This window comes from Hippichthys cyanospilos, chromosome 9 (genome assembly GCF_059441005.1).
Source record: "Hippichthys cyanospilos isolate Australia breed blue-spotted pipefish chromosome 9, RoL_Hcya_1.0, whole genome shotgun sequence".
In the NCBI taxonomy this organism is placed as follows: domain Eukaryota; kingdom Metazoa; phylum Chordata; class Actinopteri; order Syngnathiformes; family Syngnathidae; genus Hippichthys; species Hippichthys cyanospilos.
In genome coordinates this window covers 5,179,179-5,199,135 of record NC_142377.1, presented here as the reverse complement: position 1 = coordinate 5,199,135, position 19,957 = coordinate 5,179,179, and the positions used below count along the sequence as shown (strand labels likewise).

Sequence of the window (19,957 nt, the reverse complement as noted above, 5' to 3'; positions counted from 1 at the left end):
AGTATAAATAATTAAATACCATTTATTTACTTTGTAATGATATAATTATCCTTTGTAAAGACGTTCTGGAGGTCTCAAGAAAAATATTTCAATTTTCATTCCCTGACCTTTAAACAACTTTAAGGGTTATTTCAACTCCTACTGATGCTTTGAGAGGATGATCATGTTCAGTGGGCATTGCTGTAATTGTCTTTATCTGCACAAAATAATTGTGTCAAATATAATAATGTGGCTTATGTGGTCCACAAAACAAAATAACGTGTGTCAAAATTACAAATTGCCATGTGCAATAAATAATGCAATAAATGTAGTCAATGTAAAAAATAATAAAATAAGGGTACTGCAAGCTTCTTTTTATTATAAAGAGGTGATTAAACATGTATATGTTTTTTTTCTGGTATGTTATATAGATAGTATGTCATACATTAAATCTTCATGAATCATTCAAATCCTCGGTGATGTGTTGCAGTGCCGTGTCTCTCTTTACTGTTGGCGAGCACTCAGGCAACTCAGGCCAGCATAGATGTCGGAGACGCTAATCAACGGATACAAACAACATCAATGGACTGAAACATGCCAAAATCTTAGTTCCAACCATTGCAAAATCACTGGCGTTTTGTTTAAAGGAAAACATTTTCCTTGGTTCACAGCGGACTTCAGTGGTAGATTCAGTTTACCTGACGGAAGGTTCCAGTGGCTGTGCAAAGCTTGTAAAGAGCACAGCCTGGTACCAGCAGGATGGAGGAAAGCGCCAACATCCATCCCAGTGCATAGGCCCAATTGGGATACACATATGAGCGGTTGAATTTCAGTGGCTCGTACTCAATAAAAGAATATATAAAAGAACCCTGAAAAAAAACAACAGAAAAACACTACAGTGGTACCTCTACTTACAAAAAACTTTTGAAAGAATTTAGTAAAAATTCAGGTTACAAAATGCCTCTTTAGAAAATGTTTGTCTCATCATGAAGCAAAATTCAGGATATGAAAGGAAGTGCAGGAGGAATTCAGTGGGGAGGCAGCCATTATTCATTCAACCCGAATAAAAGAATTCTTGACAAAAAAAAAGTGAAAAAGTGTGCCCTAGTGGCGCGATCGCTCACTTCGATGACGTTTCCCTTGTACATTTATGAAAGCTTATTAAAAGCCGTTAAAGGCAAACATACATGGATCGGTACTTGATACCCTGATCTAATTCTAAGTGGTATTTCTTACAGGTTTTGATGGATGTTTATAATTTATAAAGGGTTTAGGTGCATGGTTTTTTGGTGGATGGGGGTGATTTGGAACGTATTAGGGTATTTACATGTAAAAAGCGCTTCTACTTACCTTATTCAAAAGATCAGGATCATTGGCAAGCTTTTGCTGAGCCTGCTGGTGAGTTGATAATTTGAATCGAGTGTGACAGCTGTCATGATCTGTCTGTGTTTTGTTGTGGGTTTTGAGTTGTTTAGTTTAATCAACCTCGCCTGTCGCCCGTGTGTGTCCTCCAGTCAGCTACCCCGCCCCTTGTTGTTCCCAGGTGTCTCGCGTTTTTCATTAGTTCTGTTAGTATTTAATCCCCAGCGTTTTGCCTCATCCCTTGTCGGGTCTTTGTACGTCTTCCCCTCGCCGTCTTGCCTGGCGTTGCCCTCCTTCCCGTGCTGCCTCCCGTTCCTTGTCGCCCCCCGTTCCTTGTCGCCCCAGTCAGCTTCAGTTCAACGTTTTTGGTTTGTACTTTGTATTTTTCGATTCTTTCAACCCTGTCTTTGTTATTAAATCACCTTCACTCGAGCCTTCCCCAGTCAGCCCTGCATTTTTATTGGTTCCGCCTTTCCCACATCCCGCACCTCCTCAAACCGCCATGCCCCGTCGTGACAACAGCGAAAGAAACCTCAAACGTGAATGATAGCAACCCTTGGGGAACGAGTTTGGACACCACTGTACTACAGTATATTCCCAAACCAAAACAAGAATACCTACAAGTATGTAGTTTAAAATTACTTCTGATTGCATTTTTAGTGCAATGTCTGATGAGAGTATTACAGCTAAAACCTGAAGGTCCCGCTCACCAATGCGACCAACGGGGTCAGGTAGCGCCAACAGATCTTGAAGAAAGGGCTGGGACGCATGCCTGTCATGTCTGCAATGATGTCATTCAGGCGATCTGCTCCTTCAGGAAAAAAATATGTATTACAGCACATAATGTAATAATAAGCCTATATTGGCACTATTATGATGACTGTGAAGCCATTACTAAAGACTAGCACAGAACTAGAAAAGTTTTTGGGAATGATTCACTTTCACCCTCAGGGGAAGTTACTATCAATTATGTCTGTAGCTCTTACTAGATATCTTAACATATAACTTTTTTTTTTTGCAGGTAAGTATTAAGCATCAACACTAACCACACACAATCATACACACAAAGACATGACCTATCAACTTACCAAATATCCAGCCCACTGCCAGACTTTGAAACACACACAGAAAGAGTAGGCATGCTCCATTGCAAGCATAGTAGTCAAAAATCTGGAAGATGTACATCCCTCCCTGAGGACGAAATTATCAATAATTATGAAGGATACAGTAAAGGTCCTCTACAACGAACCCTGCATGTGCAAAAAAATCCCCCAATGTGAAAGAAAATCCAGGCATTGAAGCCTTTCCCTCTTTCTTACTTCCTCATAAAAAAAAAAATGGTTGCGTAATACAAAATGTTTTTTTCTGCATTCACATTGCTAAAATTCACTTCAGCGAAAACAAGCCTGCAGTATAAGTCTAGCTTGGTTTATACTCATGTACTATTATACTCTATGGCAGTAATTGGACTCTACTACATACAAACAACAATACTCTATAAAAGAGATTGAGAATCTTTGTAGATTTAAACAATCTAATTTCTTCCAAGTATATAATAGTCCCCTGTTGTGAAAGGTTTGTTGCTGCAAATATGATTTCATTGTAGAGGAGTTCTCCTGTAATTATTTTAAGTCGCTTGTTACAGTTTTGGGTACACCTAAACAATGTATCATGTAGTACTCATGAGTACTTTCTTTAATTCACTCAATGCACACCATCATACAGTGACTATACACTTCAACACACCGAGTTTTTGAGTGTTGTCTTTTCATGGGACAACACAGAGGAAATGATGTTTTCTTAACATTGTGAAGAAGGCAATGTTGAACTTGTATCATTCAAAGGAAAAAAAAATATTGTCCACTCAAATTATTTCAACACACAGCTAGCAATACCCCTGACAACAAAAGTAATCAAATCAAGTGAAAATGTCCAAGGAGAGTGGGAACGTGATAGCACCGCACTTATTACCCGATTGTAGCCGAGATTCAGAAAAGCTAATGAGCCACATGACACTGAACGGGGAAAATTGAACTTCCATCCTCCAGATGCCGAACCCTGATGAACAGTTTATTGTGGAGGTGGATTCTTGAGATATCACGCTGTCTCAGCGGTCCCCGAAAGACGGTAACCTCCATCCATGCGCTTTCTTTTCCCGCCAGCTGTCTCCTTCACGGAAGAATTACTACATTGAGAACCATGAACAGCTGTTGGTCAAAATGGCCCAAGAGGAGGGGCCTCATTGGTTTGAGTCCCAGGGTTCTGTTCCTGGTGTGAACTGACCACTGGAATCTGGAATATATACATCCAATCCATAAAAAGACTTATCTTCCACCAAGCCTGCTGGCTATTGTTCTTCACCTGATTCCCCTTTGTACTCTCCTACCACCCTGGTTCCCACCTAATGCAATGCCAAGCCCCCCAAATTGCCTGTTTGTATCAGATCCTCTTCACTCCTACAGTGTGCACACACATCTGAACTGAATTGCCATTCTGGAACAAACCCTTAATGTTTTCTCACGACCTTCTGGAAAGAATTGTGCAATCACACTGGGGGCATGGGGGCCACAGCCAGCCTTTCATCTGGATTTTATCAATAACCGAATGGGCAAATGAAGAGAGTCAATCAGGAGTTTGTGACTTTCCTGAGATGCTTGGTCTTCCCAACTCCTGTGGGGCTGATATGACCACATTCGATGACTAGCACAGCTACTGAATTTTTCCCATTTCAGTAAGTCAGCATCATCCCATGAAAAGCTATAAGAAATTATTTGCCAAAATGTGGGATGTGAATTCACTGAACTAATGTAATGGTTACTGTTTGATGATGTATCACAGCCTGCCTGTCCAGACAGCTCATTCTACCTCACCAACATGTCAATCAGCACATCAACACCAAGTAAACCAATTACTTCCCCAGTATATAAACCTGTCTTTTCCTGCCAGTCACCACCAGATCATCTTGTCTCATGCTAAACTTTCTCATGCTCATTCCTGTTGTACCAGCCTGGAAATTGACCCTGCTTGACCCTTTCTACACATATGCCTGCCGTCCAGTTCTAGCCACTTGGATTTTTACCCTGCCTGTCTTTGGCTACCCAAACATAAGCTACCTTGGTAAGAAGACTTGTTCTGCCTGCCAGACCACGCTTCTGCCTGCCCCCGATCAAGCTGTCTGTTCCCTGTCCGTTTTTTGCTGCCTTCTTTTCCATGCATCAAATAAACCTGTTGTTCATCCCTCTTACCCATCTCTGTGTGCTCTTGGGTCCATTTCCGTGATTGCGTTTACATGTTGTGATTCGGTTATTTTGACAACTAATGGTCTTTGTGAGTCAATATTCTAACCTCTGTCATCATAACAAGCTGCGACACGAAACACGTAAGGCAGAAGAGCAAGAGGAAACCTTCCCGCCTGCCCGCCCGACGCATCACCGTGGGAAATATGTCTGATACGGACGTCATCACCACCTCCATGCAGACAAACTGCAAAAGAGTCACATTTTAATTGTGTCTTCTGCCATTTGGTGGAAGGGCATTTAAATTTTATTCTTTTCACTTAAGATCATTGCAAATAATAGATTCATAAACATTCATTAAGTATAGTAAATAAATAGTCATTCAAAATTGACATTGGATAGTTTTTCACTGGTCTAACCTGCGTGTCCAGGCCCAAGATGATGATCATGACAAAAAAGCAGATGGACCAGACTTGGGGCAATGGCATCATGGCCACTGCCTGGGGATAAGCGATGAATGCCAAGCCTGGACCTGGACACAACATCCATATTCATCTCCAAAATTAAACAGTCAAATTACAGTGGTGCCTTCACATCCAAATTCAATTCATTTTGTGACAATTCAAAATACTTGTATCTGAGATCATCTGCGCCCATTAAATCACTAGAAATGCCATTAATTGGTTGCACCCTCCCCCTTCAAAAACAAACAAAAAATGTTTTACAATGAGGAAAAAAAAAACACTATAATTTTATTCAAACATAACAATTTCAGAAAGAGCTGTTCAGCTCATGATTTAACAACCAGAGTTCAAATTAATTGAACAAGTATCTACTTGTCTATGAATTATAGAGTTGATGAACGTATGTAATTGTATGCAATATTCAGATGATTGTTTGTTTGTTTTTAGAAGACATGAGTGTGGCATTTGTCTTTATTGGCTACATTAAAACTTGGTGACTAATAAGGGCATACCATTTTGTGATATATATATATATATATATATATATATATATATATATATATATATATATATATATATATATATATATATATATATAATATATATTGTTGTTGTATTGGGTGCTGTGTCGAGCAAATGCAGATTATGTACTTTGTTACCATTTCGACCATAGGTTTTTTTTGTTTGTTTGTTTTGTTTTTTTTCACAAAAACCAATGGCTACTCGTCATGATTATCCTATCAACTTCTTCAACTACCCATTTTTTTTAATCTGTGATGTGTGGCTAGGATCTGATTCTGCTCCACTGTAAATGTCGAACGTGGAAACATTTTTATTGACGCACAGCCACAAGATGACCACAGCGCCCCCCCTTAGATATGAGATCGACACAGGTTGAAAGGGTACTAATACAAATGGCTGAAATATCTTGCTATCTTTATTCTACTGCTCATTGTAAAAGAATATAGAAAGGCAGAAAGGAGTGAGTTTATACATTAATTTGATGGATTTGGTATACATATAATTATTGAACACAATATCTTGGGAGTATTGAAAATAATGTAATATAATATTGAACTGAGGATATCAAGTTCACCTGACTCGGCCACCTCTGAGATAGGAACACGTTGCTTGTGAGCCATAAATCCCAGGACAGAGAAGACAGCAAAGCCAGAGATCACGCTGGTACAACTGTTGAGCAAACACAGCCAAAAGCAGTCCCTGCAACAAATAAAGACACTTAACATCTAAAATTTGTGGGTTCAAATGATTGAGCGGCCCTAACTCTTCTTTATCTCTGGAATAACATCTCAGTATCGTAGCTGAGATGCCAAATTTATGCCAAGTCCATCATTATTTATTTATTTTTAATTTCCCTTCAGTTACCAGCAAAACAGGAGTCCATAATCTTTGAATAAACTAACAAGGTTCTCTTTTTCTCATTTTTGGAAATCAAAACATGGTTATCTTAATAATCACAATATATTGGATTTTCACTTAAAACATTTGATCATAAGAGCTCATATTTACTTTTGATAAAATCCAAAATATTGTATTTTTGTCTATATTTGTCGCAGGTTGTACTGGAAAATAATAGAGATGTGCACAAAAATTTTGAAGAAGAATATTATATTGCTTGTATTCTGCCTTCATTGATATTGTCAGGAATCAAGCTGTCTGGTCCCAATTTTCCGGCATCCCAAAACTCAAAAGCTGCCAAAAAAAAAAAACAACCATAAATGACTTCTGAGTGTTCATTCAAGGAGAATTTTGTGTAAATATTGGGGATGGGAGCTCTCTTCTAAGGAGATGTTGTCAGATTAGAACAGACATGGGCAAACTGCTGCTCCGGAGCCATATGCGGCCCGTTAAGCATTTACTGCACAAACAATTGCTCCTAGGGCTGGGCAAAACAGTTTAAGTGTACTGAATCATTACAATCAGTTCATTTAAAATAATTATTTGAAAAATGAATCATTGTTCCTCTTAACTCCCAATATAAACAGCACAAAGTTGTTCTGATATAACGTTCAATTTCGAGTTCACGGTGCTAAAACAGTTCCTAATTTCACTGGTATTTGGACAGTGCCTGTAGGAAGAAATCAAAATAATACGAGTAATCCAAGTGTAAATTTTACTGTTTAAAGAGAGACCAGATAGTTACGTTTTAGATTAAAATGTACTTCAAAATTTACAATGAAGCAATAGTACAAGGGTAAATTTGAATGAGAATTTTTTGAAAGGATGAACATCAGGGAAGAAGCAATCAAAAGTATGCACGGCGTTAATTGAAAGGTTTAGACTAGCAATGCTGACATGACACAGCTAGTCCCATTACTTTTTACAGTCTGTTTAACACACGCAAATGACTGCGCAAGTTGATGCTGACAGCCTGACACAGTTGCTGTTCCTGCTGATCACATTTGAACAAACCAGGCTGACTCAAATGTGTGTTCTGTGCCTCTGATGTCATTCGTCTTAATGACCAAAATTTATGGGGAGGGAGCTAGTCCAAGCAGGTTAAATGAGAAGGCCCCCACCCCTGGCTTTGCTAGTCCCTCCCATCAGTAGTAATGGAATGCCCAGCTCTGTAGTAAAACCAATACTAATACACATGAATTTCTGACTAAATTCCTTTCAAAACATCATAACACACCATTGTCATTAAAAGACATAATTTTTCAATCAACTCTTGCATTGGATTGTATTAGCTAGTCCCAGTGTAACTGATGTTGTTGTTGTAGTAAACTGGGGTATTGTGTTACCCCTCTTCATTGTGACACTTACTTATAACAGTTGTTCTTGTAGGTGTTGTAGCTGCCCAGGACCATCAGGGTGCCCACACCGATGCTATATGAAAAGAAGATCTGTGAGCCAGCATCCATCCAGACCTGTTTAAAAAGACGTCCGCTGCCATTGAATGCAATTTCCCACCAATCCATCAGCGTACATGTACGCACGTCCTACTTGGGGGTCTGAGAGTCGCGACAGCTCGGGCAGAAGGTAGAACTCCACTCCTTCTCTGGCTCCCGGAAGAGAGAGTCCTCGGATCAAAAGGATGAGGAGCATCACATAAGGGAACGTGGCAGTGAAATACACCGCCTGGTTAAGGATAGAGTCAAAAGACTGTCAGAACTATACAGTGATATTTCTTCTCTCTGTAGCTGGGGCCTTTTCATATGTAAACTCCACCTTTCCAGTTGATTTGACCCCTTTCCAGATGCAGAAGTAACAAACAACCCACATAGCTATGAGGCACAGGAGCATGTCCCACTTGATGTTACCAATCTCCTCAATACCTCCTGAAATACTCAGCACTCGACGTCTGGACAGGGTGAAAAAAGAAACAACATATGAAAAAATGTGAAAAAGATGCCATTATACTAAAGTATCATCCTTACTCCCAAAATTCCATTGCTGCTGAGTTTCCATTGGTGTGGTTGCTATGGTTCCTTGTTGTAACAATGACACAATTGGCTGCAAGAACGAAAGAAAGGTAGTGACACCAAATCCCGTAAACGTAAGTGGACAGTATATATTATAATACTTATTGATGGTGGTTCGTTGCATGCCTTTAATTTAGGCACCGTGGGTTCCATTCCTGCTCAGTGACAATGAATGTGAAGATTAACGGTTGAAATCTGTCAACCCTGTAACTTAATTGGCAACCAGTCTCCCTCCCAGTGAGTCTGTTCATGTTAATCCGGTACCAGTATAGAAGATGGAAGAGTGGATTAGAAATACAGCATACATTGAAATCTATTTTCCCTTATGTGTGCACTTTTGTTGTAAGCAGTTAAGACATTAATGGTTGTGTGTCGAGTTATTCTGAGGCATCAGAATAGTTACACTGTAACACTGACTACCGTGTAGAAAAATGTCTTTGTTGCACCCATGAAAAAAGATAAGAAAGTAATACCATATGAGTTGTGTACTAGACCTCACCGCTGTTCCAGTAGTTGTCACAGGTGCTCCAGGGGAGTGTGGAGTTGAAAGAAAACAGTAAGTAGAAGAGAGCCCAGGCCAGAATAATGATGTAGGTCATACAGCTGTACAGCAGGATCAGCTGCCCCCCATAGCCGATACCTGGAATGCATCTCTTTATTACTCTCTATGAGAAGAAATTGTCTTGGAGCATTGCACAGTTGTACAAGGAGTTCTCTGTGCCACAAAGTCACCACACAGCCGGTTCTGGAGAGTCGAGCCCTAAACTAAAACAAACAATGAAGCAAATTCAACAGACCATATTCAATGAAAGCAGTCTTGTCACAATTTGCTCATGTGACATTGCTGTCGTCCTCCTACTAAATAGATAAAGGATGCTCAATGCGTTGCCTGCTGTCGACCGGTCGACGCTGTTTTGGTCATTTGATATTGCACAAAAAAAAAAAACTCAGCCCAAAGAAAGGACAAGAACAAAAAAAAAGAATGTCAATTTAAAAAAAATGTCGCTTCATTTTGTTGTTTGTTTAGTGCTCCGAATTAACAATTTGAACTTCATTTCAGAACAACACCATGTTGTGAAACTGATTTAAGAAGCCCATTGTGTTGTTCACATCGGAGCCTGTTCACACTGGAACCAACTTTCATCAAGTTAGTTGATGTAACTATGCCTCTGGAAGGAACTTTGAAATAAAAGTGTTCCACAAGAATAGTTTAGTTTTTTGTGGTTTAGTTTAGTGTTTTGCTTTACTCTGAACTGATAGAGTGTGTGAGAGAGAGCGAGAGAGAGAGAGAGCACATGTGACCCATTACACATCATAAATCTTACATTTGTTTCATTTCATTCTCATGCAAAGAGTTTCTCACCCCCCATGAATGAAAAGCAGCAAGTTTTGTTTTATTTGTTTGATTTTTTTATGAAGCAAGACAGATGCTATACCACTTAATGACCTTCAAACTACAAAGATGGAAATCATAGGTTTTTTTTCTTCTCCAATATATTATTGTTGATCTCGGTATAGCTGATAACACCTTATCTCCACATTGGGCTTGTATCACGTGAGTGAAACCAAAAACTGCAGGATTGTAAAACCAGCGCTCTTAGTTTTTTGTCTTGGGACGTTTTTATCCCTCCCCCACATGTAACAGCTGAAGCGCAGGTAAATGTTTCAAATGATACAAATGTTGACTTTATCCAACCTGAATACCAGCAAACAAACAAACAAAAAAAGGTTGACTCCCTGGAAAAAACAAACAGCTTTTGAGGCGTGTAATCAAACAATAACTACAAGCATAGCTACCAGCTCACATTGCCGGAGCCTGAAAGCTAAAAATGTGAAAGAGCGAAGCGTGCCAACAATATTTATTTCATTTTTTTTAAAACGGAAGATAACACAATAAAAAAAATGAAGCCCACCCCCCCCCCCCCCCTTTACAAAGCCCTCCTTCATTGGGGATCGGTTAAATCAGGGCTATGAAATGCCTCAAATAATGTAAAATGAAAAAAAAAAGGAATAATTTGAAAAACTTTGCACTTCTGACCCAACAAGCTAAGCAAAAAAAAAAAAAGAAGCGCAATCTCCTCCCATCTTTGTTAGTGCACTGTGGAAAAGAGAAGCTATTAAGAGGACCCCCCACCCAACACACACACGCACGCACACACACTCACAGATACTCCCGGGTTAAAGGTTTAAATGCAAATGTAAATCTCTTTTCAGCCCATCACATAAAAGTGATGTTTTTCTCTTTTTTATCTACATTTACTCAGATAATATCTGTTAATTGCATTTATGCCACATCTCACAATCAAAAAAGTGTTCATGCTGTGAATGTTTGCCTTACTCTAAAAACCATGGCAAAGCATTTGTCTTGGTGTTAAGGTTATCCATACTGGCTAATGACTCCCTTTCGTCGCACGGACCTCACAGTGTTGTGATCTCAATTAAATATTGAACTGAGCTAACTGATGGAAAAAGATATAAGTGGACCCTTTTTGAAATAACTAGTTCCTTTATGCTGTGAATGTTAGGCTTGTACAACACACACCTTCAGCCAGTGGGCAGATTTTCCTCCAGGAAGTGATGCCCCCCTCTTGAGTGTACTGGCCCATGGTAGTCTCCAAAAGGAAGATTGGTACACCGCACGTCACCGCAAGCACCAGATATGGCACCAGAAATGCACCTGGGTATTTTGCATGCTTTTGTGATATGTACAACGTTTGCAAGAAGTGCTGATCTTCATATTTGCTTACCACCGCCGTTTTTGTAGCACAAGTACGGAAATCTGCACACATTGCCCAGACCCACAATGTTTCCAGCAACAGCCAGAAGAAACTCCAACTTACTTGCCCAATGTCCTCTTTCCTCAAGTACATCTTGGTTTTTCTTTAAGAAATGCTTTTTCCTCCACATTCCCCACAAGAATCGTGAATTCTACCTTCTTTTCGGCCACGCACCTGACACTAGCTGTCCAGTTTTACTTTAAATTCCCTGTCGCGTAATGAACAGCTCAAGCGCAGGTAAATGTTTCAAATGATACAAATGTTGACTTTACCCAACCTGAATACCAGCAAACAAACAAACAAAAAAGGTTGACGCCCTGGAAAAAACAAACACATTTTGAGGTGTGTATTCAAACAATAACTACAAGCATAGCTGCCAGCTCAGATTGCCGGAACCTGAAAGCTAAAAATGTGAAAGAGTTAAGAGTGCCAACAATATTTAAATCAGGGCTACGAAATGCCTCAAATAACGTAAAATGAAAAAAAAAGGAATAATTTGAAAAAAGAACGTGTATTACTTTGCACTTCTGGCCCAACAAGCTAAAAAAAAAAAAGAAGCGCAATCTCCTCCCATCCTTGTTAGTGCACTGTGGAAAAGAGGAGCTATTAAGAGGACCCCCCCCCCCCCCCCCCCCCACACACACACACACACTTGTAGATACTCCCGGTTTAAAAGTTTAAATGCAAATGCGAATCTCTCTTCAGCCCATCACCTAAAAGTGATGTTTTTCTCTTTTTTATCTACATTTACTCAGATAATATCTGTTAATTGCATTTATGTCTCGTCTCAGAAGCAAACAAGTGTTCATGCTGTGAGTGTTTGCCTTACTCTGAAAACCATGGCAAAGCATTTGTCTTTGTGTTTAGGTTTTCCTTACTGGGTATTCTTTTCTAGCTAATGCCTCCATTTCATCGGACGGACCTCACAGTGTTGTGATCTCAATGAAATATTGAACTGAGCTAACTGATGGAAAAAGATATACAGTAAGTGGACCCATTTTGAAATACAGTGAGCCCCCGGTTTACGAACTCCCTGTTTTACGAACTTTTCATCTTATGGACGTGGACCGCGGCGATTTTTGTCCCCCTCTTATGCACAAACCTTTCGTCTTACAACTAATCTAACATGCCGGTCAGCGTGTCTGCACGATTTTTTTCGCTTTGCTGCGTCAACAAATTAACTATTTTCACATGACACAGAAACGCAGATATGCTATTGGTCTTATAAGGTCACAGTCACAGTCTCAGTCACGGAGATGTCGATATGCTATTGGTCGATTAAGGTCACAGTCCCGGTCTCGGTCACGGAGATGCGGATATGCTATTGGCCGGCGTCACATCAAGCACAGAAATGCCGATATGCTATTGGCCAAACGCCTTCATCTAGCTTGATGGCACAGCTGGTCGGTGTGTTGTGAAGACTTTGCAAAGTTTATCTGTTAGACATGGCTTCTAAAATTGCTAGTAGCAGTAAAGGAAGAAGTAAGAGGATGATGGCAATAGAAACAAAGCAGGAGATAATAAAAAAACATGAAAGAGGCGCACGCATAGTTAACCTTGCTCGTGAGTATGGACGTAACCGCTCGGCAATCTTCTAAGGGCAAGAATTTCCTTGCCAGGGGATGGACCTCGGTCAACAACAAAATGGAGAGGCTTCTTCTATTATGGATTAAAGAGAAGGAAATCGCCGGTGATAGGTTCTCCTTTGAGAAAAGTTATTTTTAAGAAAATAAATAAATAAATTTAGGTAAATGTCATTTTTCCCTTGTATATTTATGTTATTTAATCAATGAAATATTGAACTGAGCTAACTGATGGAAAAAGATATAAGTGGACCCTTTTTTAAATAACTAGTTCCTTTATGCTGTGAATGTTAGGCTTGTACAACACACACCTTCAGCCAGTGGGCAGATTTTCCTCCAGGAAGTGACGCCCCCCTCTTGAGTGTACTGGCCAATGGTAGTCTCCAAAAGGAAGATCGGTACACCGCACGTCACCACAAGCACCAGATATGGCACCAGAAATGCACCTGGGTATTTTGCACGCTTTTGTGATATGTACAACGTTTGCAAGAAGTGCTGATAGTTATATTTGCTTACCACCGCCGTTTTTGTAGCACAGGTAAGGAAATCTCCACACATTGCCCACACCCACAATGTTTCCAGCAACAGCCAGAAGAAACTCCAACTTGCTTGCCCAATGTCCTCTTTCCTCAAGTACATCTTGGCCTTTCTTAAAGAAATGCTTTTTCCTCCACATTCTCCACAAGAATCGTGAATTCTACCTTCCTTTCGGCCACTCACCTGAAAACTGGCTGTCCAGTTTTACTTTAAATTCCCTGTCGCGTAATGAACAACCAGAAAAGCTGTTAATCAGTTTTGAATAGGAGAATCTTTTACATCCAGCAGTCATATCAGCATGTTTGTTTAGGATATACATAATGTACAAATATGACACTTTTCAGAGAAAGTGACAAATTAGTGAGGCACGGCTTCCATATGGGATTAATTAGGATGGAATTAATTAGGTACAACCTGGATAGATGCAATCCAGATTCTCACCACCACAGCATCCTCAGGGGGCGGCCATTTTGGAGAGTTCATAAAGTACATTGCACTAAAACACACTCATAGACACTGTCACCTGTGCATATCAATAATTACCTCTTTTTTTGCTCACAAATCCCTACATTAAATGTACTTTACATAAAATGTAGACACAGTCTACATTTTTCACTCCTCCCCAAATTTCTTGTATGATTCAAAAATTCCATTTTCAACACGTTCAGCTCATTAAGGCCATATCCTATTTATTACCCCCGTTCACTTAATTCACATATTTTTCAAAGCCACAAATTGACACATTTGCAACTTTCACCTCAGGTTTCCACATTTTCTTTTACCAATTAAAACCACTACAGCTTTAACACGTTCAACTCATTCCAGGTAATTGTAAATCATCCCATGCCATGCAAAGTCCTCCCACATTATCAAGTATTTTTCCAAATCATTCTTCACCCTCTAACTCAAACACTAATTCAACAGATTTCTTCAAAAATTGCATATTCTACTTTTAAATAAAAGCTTCAATATGTCCTATAACTAGTTTCATTAGTTGACAGGTTCCATCAAGTTCCTCAGTGTTGATGTTACTCTCACTCTCTCTTTATTTTTTTCTTTGTTAAATCTGACATATTTGCATGTAAAAAGGACTGTCCCTTTTAAAAAAAGAAATTGAGAAATTACAGCATGCATCCACCGAGGGGCAGTAGACACTTTCAGCACCCCCCCCCCCCCCCCCCCCCCCCCCCATCCCCGAGTCTGACTTTTTCTTTTATTGAAGCATCTTGTTTCAATTGACGGCACAGCAGCACTGCTGGAACCAAACGTGCGCAGCATGCTTAATTGGAAACGACAGCAAAGGTTCAGGGATGTGTTTTGTGTGTGTGTGTGTGTGTGTGTGTGTGTGTGTGTGTGTGTGTGTGTGTGTGTGTGTGTGTGTGTGTGTGTGTGTGTGTGTGCGTGTGTGTGTGTGTGTGTGTGTGTTTTATTTTTTTTTTTTACAAAAGTCAGACACATGTTTGAAGTGAGGCAATCACATGCGCACCAAAGCAGATGAAGTCTCAGAGGAACAAGGGCATAGGAAATAAATGAGTGAGGTCACACTCAATTTACAAGGGACCATTATACTGTAGCATAGTGCTTTGTTATGGTGTAACATATGGCCTGCAAAAGTCCATGTTATCATTAAAACTTCATAAAATTTAAGTTCAGCTTTAAATTCTGACAAGGTTCGGCACAAGAGCTACATCTCAGATCATAGTAATATTTGTTTGGGAGGGGGGGGGGGTTGTTTGACGCTTATCTCTGTAGTTTGTTCTGAATTTAACTGTAATAGTACTACTGACTGCTGTTCTTAATTTTTAATCCTCATTAGGCTAAATAACGCCAATGAGAGCATTTTTTTGGTCCGGAACACTGTAATCCCAACATGAGCCCCTTTTACTCTGAAAAAAACTGTGAACTCTATACACCAGGCACTTGGGGGAGCGGGGTGGTGGGGTGGAGTGGCTTTATGCTATAAGAAAAAGACACTTTGTTGGCCCCCAAACTTGCAGCATTTAGTGTTTTTTATTTCATCGCATCCAAGTATCTGTTACCTCAACACAATGGCAAAGAGCCCCTGTCATAAGATATCGTGTGTGTATGTGTGTGCATGTGTGTCGGTGTGAATGTGTGCGTACGCGTGTGCATGTGTGTCGGTGTGAATGTGCGTGTGTGTGTGTGTGTCTGAGAGTGTGCGTGTGCGTGTGTGTGCCAACTACATGTGCTTCAAATAAGTAATATTTTCGTTTAAAAGCTAAAAATGCAGATTTTCCATTTTTCAGAAAGGGTACATGGTCAAGTTTGCTGTACTGGGGCCTATATTATAACTATTCATTTTTACAAATAATACATTAATGGATGGTGTAAAAAGTAATACAAGGGTTGTATTAATAATCGTTGGTGGAGAGGAAGAGGGATTATTTCTGCAGGAAGGACATGTCACAGTTTATTGACTGCATAATAAATGGGACATTATTGATCCATTGATGTCTACACTAGGAAGTAAACCACCAGGTTGTGGGGCTAATGTCCCATTCAAATATTTTTAATACACCGTGAGTGTAGCTCAATTGAAATTACCTTCAAAGGTGCCCTTAATATTTTGTGGAAGGGTTAAGTGAAAAGGACAGTACTCTCCACACTCACTCACACACACACACGAAGTCTTTAGGGGGTTCCAGCATGAAATTTAGCCATTTTGGAGTCTTATTACTCAACGGGAAATTCGATCCAATGCAGAAATGATGTCCTACACAGCACAATCATTGTCCTGATGCAATGAGGAGGCTTCCCCCTAAAAAGGCTATCTTGCCTCGGGCTCTTTCTGGCCTGGGGAGGAGGGGGGCGAGTGGTTCAAAGGTCACACGCTTTGGATGACGTCTAAACACAGGCCCATCAGATCGCTCAATCGCAATACTGAGAACTATGAAAGCTACAGCACATCCATTGCACTGTTCTATAATTCATCCGCTCTTCCTTTTCATTTTGGCACCATCGATCAGTCTGTCTGTTTTGTAAACCGAGAGTCTGAAATTATGGAAAAGGACAAAGTGGAAATCCACATCTGGCCCTGATCATCTTCATCTACAAGTTGAACCACGAGCTGACAGAGGAACTCGGCGGGATGTTCGCAGTACTGACAAAGACTCAGCAGAAGAATACTTAAAGATCACACATCATGTTCTCAGTGAGGGGCTGTGTGTACATTATTTAGGAAGGTAAAAGATATTAGTAGTGATATTTTATCATGAGCATGAGCAGCAGCAGCAAACCCTTACACTTCTTCTTTCGCTACTGATTTATTTAGAAAACATCCTTAACTGTGAAATCATAACCTCTCATGGATGTCTTCATCAAGTGAAATAGTCGCAGAAAGTAGGAAAATGTAATGAAAAGGAAGAGAGATCAAGGGGAATTGAAATACAGAATAAAATAAAAGATTAAAAAGTGGAAGATGAAGACCGGTTATATAAATAAATATAAATAGTTATTATCAAAGGGAAGACAAAAGAAAAAGCGAGAAAGTAATTAATAGGGAGTGAAATAGTGAACAACCGAGGGGAAGAAAAAGAAAAAATGCAAAAACAAAATCAATGAAAAAGGGAGAAGAGGAGAAAAGACTGAGGGGACACAGAAAGGAAGAATTGAAACAAAGGAGGTAAATCACTGCAGTAACGGAAGTAGTAGAATTTGAAGAATGAGAGAAAAAAAAACATGGAAGAATGCAGTGGAGGTATAAGATTTTTAAGAGTAAGGGGGAAATTAACAAGAAAAGAAATACAGAAATTAAGAAAGAGAAAATCAAGTTTAAAAAGGTAGAAGGAAATAATCCACAACTAAAAATGCAAATATGGAGAGAACATTTAAGGGAGGTATGAAAACAGGCATAAGAAGGACAGAAAAATGATAAAAGCTAGAACAAAGAAAGGAAGAAAGAAAATGAATGATAGAAGAAAACAATGAGTAGAAAATAATAGAATGAATGAAACAAAACGAGAAGGAAGTACATGAATGAAAAGAAGGAACATAACTGGAAGAGAGAAGGCATAAAATAAAGTACGGAAATTCATGATGAAAAAATAAAGAAAAAAAATTAAAGGAAAGTATTCCAAAAGAGATTATGAAGGGTTTAAAGAATAATGGAGGGACTCAATTAAGAGGCACAAAGTGGAATGAAGAATATAAGCAAATCAAAGAAAGAACTGAAGGAAAGTATAAAAACAAAAAAGGAAAGAAAAGATTGTGATATATATATATATATATATATATATATATATATATATATATATGTGAATGTATGAATGCTGTATTTAGAGAATCGGGCTGCATATTAAATACATATTACTGCATCCATATTATTGCAAAAAACTGTAATTTCACTTTAAACAAAGTTGTACCAATTTTCAATTTTTTACAAATTAAAATTGGTTCCAAATATTGGTTTTCAGCATCTTTGACAGCTTATTAATTTGTGTCCTGAAAATACATATCTACCTCGACTTGCTTAGATCTTAACTTGAAAGCCCCTTTCCTCAGTTGATGACAGTGCATAAATACCCTTTGGTTAGCATTTTTACTTTGCGTGATGCACCATCAGATTTACTGTATTTTGAGTGTAAAATATGTGCTTTGGCTCAATAAAGATTGCAAAACAGTGGCCTGGAGCTGTCTTAAAAAGCCCACGCCCCCTGGCGTTGCCTAATTCAAAGCAGCAGCAGTAGTGGTAATCCTGGTGCGTAACGCAGTAAGCAGATTTGGCATCCATATGCTCCCATTTGGCTCCAGATGTGCGAGGCCGCTGACATCCGTGCGAACACAAACAACGCATATATTTCTCCGCCGCCGTCGTCTACACTTATGAGGAATAAATCACCGACTCCCCGGTGCCCTTGGAGCAACCTTGGACCGAGGCTCGGATGGGGAAAGGACACCCAGCGTACACGTGCATTATTCCACGCAGCATGAAACTGGATCACATAAACGCTGTTGATAATTAAGGAAAACTTTAAAGAACAATTTTTCCAATGTGTGGCGCTGGGACAAGAGGAACTCAAAAGCAAATCTGCTGCAAGTTTGCCAGTGCTGCCTCCAATTATGAATCCAATTTGTAAACTTGTAATGCAAAACCTGGTCTGCAGGTAAAAGGTCACACATACAAGGTGATCCAGAGTGACACATCTGCTCACGATCAGCTCGAGAGAGTCATGCTTTTGGGAAATACTGTACTGTACTTTCGCTTGCTTTACATGCAACCGTAAAAAGTGCACGTTTGAATCGGACGGCATGAATAAGGAGAATGCGTTAAAAACTTCAGCATGATGCAATGGTTTTGTTTTCATAAATGTTATGCTATCTTCACTGGCTCTTTAAAGCTTAAAGTTCTGGAGGGAAAAATATCCAAAGAAAATATCTTTGCATATTTGCATTCAGTATATTTAGATTGTATGTTACGTACGTAGAAACAAAGGTTGTTTTCTTGAACTCAGTTTGTCAATATGTTCATCAAACGGAAAAAAAAAATGACCAGGAATGGATGTTGACATTGGGATGGCGGACACTAGGAAAATAATTGATCTATATTATATCACATTCTGACAAAATTTTGTTTCTTACACAACCACAGTAGCCCAGACAAGGGCAACGTTCTCTAACAAATCAACCAAACACCAATTGCAAATCCAAATGCTGAATTTAAAAAATAAACAACCAAGGCTTTGAAATTATTTAGATGGAATTTTGGGCTTTGCGTATGCAAGCACTGCTAAGTTAAAAATAGCTGTGACTAATCCCTTGAAGTTTGCTCAACAGAGTGAGCTATTTTGACTGGTTGGTTGCATTACTAAAACTAGCTGTGTCAGGTCATAAGCCACATTTTGGTGACTTATATTTTTTCAAAACCTATGCATTTGGTTAGTCCATATGTGTGAGTATTTTTACAAATCATTGAAAATCACAAGCCCATTTCATACTGAAAAGCAAACATTTCCAAATAGTGGCTTAGGTTGGAAATGTGGGTTCACTTTTGGGGTTCATCAGTGTTTGTTTAAGGTCGTAAATGTTCGTCAAATGTTCTGTTTTCATGATTTTCTTGTTGTAAGCAAACTTTGAATATGTTCAAAATTTGCCTGTGACAAGAACAGTACAGGTGAACTTGAACCTAGCAAACGTTGGCCAAACATTTATCAACCTTTGAACAAACCCTGACGATCAGGATCCCCTGATCAAGACAATTGAGGAAAATTCTGCCAGACGCCACCAATATTAATCAGGAACTAGCCAGATCAGAGATGAGAATGCTCTCTAATACTGCTTTATTTCAAAGAAATCAATTGGGTTTTTTTCTTTTTTTAAACAGGTGATTTGATTTGCAACCAAGGTATGCCCTTTAGCATCAAAAGTTTTTTTTCGAACTTGTGATCGGCCAGTCAGCATGTTCAAAGACAGGCAAGTAATCACTGTGCTGTTAAGTGATGAAATTTATAAACTGGTATGTTATCAGTAAAGTCGTGTAATTGATTCATGCTATTTCTGGAACCACTGTGGGTTTTTCTTTTTTTAAAAGAGAAGAATCAACGATTTTGTCCACAT

General features: G+C 39.2%; 1 protein-coding gene across 1 annotated transcript; it reads right to left on the bottom strand.

The window, feature by feature from the left end:
• Positions 1 to 399: 399 nt before the first annotated feature.
• On the bottom strand, positions 400 to 11,356 carry LOC148418597 (sodium- and chloride-dependent GABA transporter 2-like). Its single transcript, XM_088422954.1, has 14 exons — positions 11,235 to 11,356; positions 11,030 to 11,164; positions 8,987 to 9,127; positions 8,443 to 8,518; positions 8,234 to 8,366; positions 8,009 to 8,143; positions 7,829 to 7,932; positions 6,138 to 6,262; positions 4,997 to 5,109; positions 4,687 to 4,824; positions 2,430 to 2,532; positions 2,052 to 2,152; positions 678 to 848; positions 400 to 535 (listed from the first exon to the last, which is right to left on the bottom strand). Exons 2-14 carry the CDS (start codon positions 11,091 to 11,093, stop codon positions 434 to 436), a joined length of 1,506 nt encoding a protein of 501 aa, XP_088279080.1. The 5' UTR covers positions 11,094 to 11,164; positions 11,235 to 11,356; the 3' UTR covers positions 400 to 433.
• Between the last annotated feature and the right edge of the window lie 8,601 nt (positions 11,357 to 19,957).

Coding starts and splice junctions, on each gene's coding strand:
- LOC148418597 (XM_088422954.1), bottom strand. CDS start 11,093: ATGGGCCAGTACACTCAAGAGGGGGGCATCACTTCCTGGAGGAAAATC. Junction 9,128..11,029: donor AATCTGCCCACTGGCTGAAG/GTGTGTGTTGTA, acceptor GATGCATTCCAG/GTATCGGCTATGGGGGGCAG. Junction 7,933..8,008: donor CGCGACTCTCAGACCCCCAA/GTAGGACGTGCG, acceptor CTTTTTAAACAG/GTCTGGATGGATGCTGGCTC.